The sequence below is a fragment of the Populus alba genome, chromosome 11 (assembly GCF_005239225.2).
Source record: "Populus alba chromosome 11, ASM523922v2, whole genome shotgun sequence".
Classification (NCBI taxonomy): Eukaryota; Viridiplantae; Streptophyta; class Magnoliopsida; order Malpighiales; family Salicaceae; genus Populus; species Populus alba.
The window spans coordinates 19,282,094-19,287,247 of NC_133294.1; the positions used below are offsets into that span (position 1 = coordinate 19,282,094).

Consider the following 5,154-nt stretch of genomic DNA (forward strand, 5'->3'; position numbering starts at 1 on the left):
CATTTATTCATATGGCTTTTACTTTCCTGTTGACGTGAAAATAGTTGCTCCGAGTTACCTCTGTTAATCAATGACAATAATCCATTAACATTTTGCCTTGTCAAAGCATTTCAAGAGTCTATTGGCTTCTGTGTTTGAAGCAACACGACAACTCAAGTTTGGTTATGCTCTAATAGCAAATTTAATAATGGGGTTTACCATTAATTGTCACATAGCCACAGATTTACAAGAAGAGCTGCTTCTTGTACTAGAAAACTCATAAACAATGTTAATGGTTTTCCTGAATAGTGGAGCAATGTTCATGGGTTTTTTTCTATGAATGGTGGAGCATGCTTCACTGTTATAGCCGGACCGGTCCGGTTCAAAACTAAAATTCATTGAATCGGGTCTAACCTAACAAAATAAAAAATATATATTTTTTATTTTTTATTGTTTTTTATTCTAAAAACTAGCGTTAAAAAAATATTTTATATAAAGTATTATTTATTTCATGATATAATAGTAATAGTTAAATCTACAATATTTAAATTAAAAACCATCAATATTAATATATATTTTTTAAAATTATTTTATAACCTCAATTTCAAAAGCAATCTTAAACAAACACATTAAATTATTTTTTGTTCAATTTCAATTTCAATCATAGTTTTAACTAAATATATATTTTTTCAAATTAATCTTAACTAAAAATATTTTTTATAAAAATAATTTTTTTCAAATCATAACTACAATAATTATCGCAGTACCAACACACTCTAAACCGCCGCACCACCTCCACCAATTTACATTTTCACGTTTTGCAGGGTTGAAGGTGTGTGGCTCCAATGAGATAATTTTTTAAGCCCAGAAGAACTTTCCCTGGGTGTAAAATATTTTCTTTTGTAGCTCAGTTAGGAACAGCGCAGCCCCATGTTATTGAAGCCTCAGCTAGCTCGTTCATGACTTCCTTCCGAAGATCAAAAACCAAGGTTCGGCGACATGAAGGTACACGAATCTTTCGTGCTGCTATAGGTTATCTAGTCCGCAGAAGCTCTTACTCATTGAAAACTGATTAGGAGCCGGAAAATCAGAATTTATAATGATTTTATTCGTGAACTTCAACGACACGGGGACTACTGTCCTTAATTAGAATGAAAGATCTAGAGTCTTGGGAAATTCTCGAGTGAAATTTGCCACGCTTTGTAGAAATCAATAACATTACACTTAAAAGACAACACTCACTGTGTTCGCAAACCATTTGTATTTGCACATGTTAAGCTAAAGCTACTGCGGAACGAGGGAGGATAAGACCTGATCCTGTGGTAAATACATTTTTGGTACGTATAAAACTCACGATTTCCATCACAAATGGTAACCTGTTCAATAACAGCATGGTGTTAGGACTTGGGAGATCTAATGTGTTGGTGTTATTTTTTTAATTTTCCCTTTAAAGCTCGAGGAGGAGCTGTCGTAGTTCGATGCAACAAGTCACAAGCACATGGTACGAATCAAACGCTATCTCGAATCAGCGTGATAGCTTGCAGGCAAAAACCATACCTTCCATACTCAATTGCAGTTCCCCAAATATGGGGTTCTCAAGCAAACTCGATAGATCATGCTCCTACTCCCTAGAAGCATACCCTCGAACAGTATCCGCCTTGGGAAATATATTCTCATACTCTTTCCAAGACAAGAAAGAAAATGACTTGGCGTGTCGAGACTGCCAACAACTGATCAAATCCCAACCCTTCTTAAGTAAGCAATACGAACGTGAAGGAAGACAAATGAAAGCAGAGAAACGAAAGGAACCCATTATGTCATTCTATCAATACCGCCTGTGATAAATCATAGACACATGTCTTTTCAGTAGATTAAGAAATCTCACATCTATCATTTGGTGTAAGTGAGGGGTTTATATTTTTGTCTTTCTACTTGGATTGATTCACCAATTCATTTCTCTTCCTCCGCCTTGCCTTTCCTTGCTCTGCCTCTGGCTCTGAGTATAGTACCACTGGAGTTTCTTTTATGCGCAGATGTGGGGATACCTTGGGTTTTCTGGTGGCTCATGAAACGAGGTCGAGATCGAGGTCCTTCCCTTTTCGTTTTGAGGTCCTCACGGACCTCACCCATTTTTCTTGAAGGCTGGCTGGAATGGAATATCCTCTTTTTGGCTTAGACATTCAATCTTGTTTAGAATTTAGATAAAAACAGACTCATCTTTTTGGTTTGTTGAGGTGGCAATGAAGCACTGAACCTCTCTTCGTACACTTTTCAGGATTCAGATTCATATTCAGTTACCTTCCTGTACTGCCACTGTCATTCATTTTCATCCTCCTTTCTATTAATTTACTCTGCTCTCACTCTCTTATACCTTCTATTTCTCAAGGTTCTACTTTCAACCACACCCTTCCTCTCTATCTCTCTGCATCTCTCTGAGGAAATGGGCAGTGCTAAAATTGGCTTCAGTTGTCACAGAAACAGACAACTAATCATTTCCTTGCTATTTATCTTGGTTTCAAGCTCGACCCTTGTGAGATTCACGGCTGAAGGTAAGTCGATCCAAGTTCATTGCAAGAAACTAGCTCATAAGAGATCCAAATTCTTATTTTGCAAAAATGAAAAAAATATAAATTTAACACGTTCTTGAATTTAACACTGGTCAGTTTCATTTCTCTGCAGGTAGGGCAACTACCAAGCTGCTGGAGGCGGCTCCAGAGGTAAGAGATATTCTGGCTCTTGCCAAACTTACTGGTTTCTCGTGTTTGATTTTACATTTTAAGCTTTAGCAATAACAATTATCTTTGACATAAACAGAAGGGTGTAGAAGAGGAGAAAATAGCGGTGAGAGCTCAGACAATAGGGTCAAGGCCACCAAGATGCGACAAAAGGTGCACCTCTTGTGAGCACTGTGAAGCAGTTCAAGTACCAATAACAACACAGGCGCATAGCCGTAAGAGAAGTCGATTCTCTGCTGCAATTTCCAACATCGCGTACTCTAGAGGTGATGGCATCTCCAATTACAAGCCAATGAGTTGGAAATGCAAGTGTGGCAACTTAATTTTCAATCCATGATTGAAAGAGATGCGATATGTTTTGGTGAAGAAGATCGCTTTTGTCAAATGTGGATATCCGACTTCAACCCCCGTCTATCTCGTCTAACTTCTTCCAGTTGACTCCCCCTTCATATGTAGAGTGCTAAAAAAATCTTTCTTCTTTTGCTACTCTTGTAATTACCCTTCTCCTCATTCCACAAATCCTTCTTATTCTGCAAGTGTTATCCTTTAAATTGTTGATCTTGCAGTGGCATTTCTTTCATTGTCAAGAACATAGTATTGACTATCCAAGATAACTAAATTTTGCCTATCCGTCTCTCACTTCTCTATGATCAGTTGGTTTTTGTTTTTGTTTTTTTATTTTTTCTGAAATCTAGACCGAGAAAATATATTTATATATATAGAATGTAACCTAGGATTTAGTGCCTTAATTTTTCTTGATTATATTTTTGGAATGTTAATATGGATGGAGTCGGGGAGTGACGACATGAGATGTGTTGTTCAAATATGATAAAGATGGGAGCATATCAAGTATGTCAGAAAGCTCTGCTTTCGTATCTTACAAGATTTGTGCACCAAAAAGCCTGCCCACCTCGAAGGCTTAAACAACATCACACTACATATAACCAAATCGTGCCCATGTCATCCTCATATTTCCCTTTCACCTGTTGGTTTGTTAACTTATGCGTTGGTGTTTGATTCATGTCATTCATTATAGCAAGATTTTGGATGAATTAGCTGCAAACCCCCTGCATGCTCTTTGCTTAGCTGTCAGAAAAAAACCTAAACTTGTTAGCAGCCTCATCATTCAAGCAACATGGATTAAAGTCCAAGACCTTTAATGTTAACTCGTACTTAAGCTATGGAAGCTATTATTGTGAGGTCTAGTCTTTAGGCATGTTGGATGAAAACGTTTCAACTCTCTGTCCTCTGCTCTGCTTCCATCGTCAACAACACGCTTGTTGATTGAGCATGGTAGACATCGGCCCTTGTAAAGTTGAGGGCTTTCATACACTTGTTCAATTCCATAACATTTATCTCTTAGTAAACCAGAAAAAGAAGTTGTGGGTCTATATAACAGTTGCACCAGGCAGTACCCTTATACGGAAGGGTCCAAATTAGAAATTTCATTGTTTCAGGCTTCTGGGAGATAACAGGCTACACAGTGTATATGATGGCGCTTTGTTTCCTCTCACATAAAGTAAGGAACCTGGACTGGTTTGATGCAGGTATTTATTATGGCTCTGAAAAGATACGGGACCGGGGCTCACCCTCGTCATCGTAATTAATGTGGTTGTTTGGAGCCGCTCGCTCCCCTGTGTCCCTTCTCCTTCTACCTCTTCCTCTTGATGCTGAAATGATGGGGCCTTTTATGGTGGTACGTAGAAGCAACTACGGCTGAAAATATTTTTGAAGGTTTGTAATACTAGATTTTCAGATTTTGAGTGGCAACTGAAAAGCATTACATCGAGAAAGTGGCTATTCTAGCCTAAGATATGCTTGTATTTTACAAAAAAAAAAAAAAAAACGTAGTTCTTTGCCTTATATGAGGTTTGCGTAAGAAAAAAAAAGATTAAATTATAAACTAGTCCCTTTGGTCTCTTAAAATAAACTAAATAGTCCCTTTTGTTTTAGAATGACTAATTAATCCCTTGACTAGTGTTATCATGCTTCATTTAGTATTTGGTTTTCACAGAATATCTTATTTCCTCATCAATCCTTACATGTATTTTTTTGTTTTCTATTTCTTAAAACAAAAAAAATGAAAAAAAAAAATGAATAGGGTTAAAAAGATCAAATTACAAATAGAAAAACAAATTATAAACTATTAACATGAACTAAAGGGTGTGAGAAAATTATTGTTCACCCACACTTATTTATATCGTGAATTATAATAGTAATTCATAGTTTTTTGCTTCTTTTTTCTTATTTTTTTTTATTAATTTTTTTTATAATTTGTTTTTATTGATTTTATCTTTTAATATTGGGTTGGTTGAAAATTTGATTTTGTAATTTGTTTCTTTATATTTATTTTTCTTTCTATAGTTAAAAAAATAAGTTTTAAAGAAAAGTCATATCATTAAATTTTATAAAATAACAAAAACTAAAGGGTGTGGGGAAA

At 35.9% G+C, this 5,154-nt stretch overlaps 1 protein-coding gene across 1 annotated transcript; it reads left to right on the forward strand.

Annotated features, from left to right (window-relative positions):
- The first annotated feature begins 1,505 nt into the window (after nucleotides 1–1,505).
- Nucleotides 1,506–4,440, forward strand: LOC118031399 (EPIDERMAL PATTERNING FACTOR-like protein 2). Its single transcript, XM_035035798.2, has 4 exons — nucleotides 1,506–2,283; nucleotides 2,366–2,528; nucleotides 2,659–2,696; nucleotides 2,794–4,440. The coding sequence occupies exons 2-4, from the start codon at nucleotides 2,420–2,422 to the stop codon at nucleotides 3,049–3,051; spliced, it is 405 nt and encodes a 134-aa protein (XP_034891689.1). The 5' UTR covers nucleotides 1,506–2,283; nucleotides 2,366–2,419; the 3' UTR covers nucleotides 3,052–4,440.
- The last annotated feature ends 714 nt before the right edge of the window (nucleotides 4,441–5,154 follow it).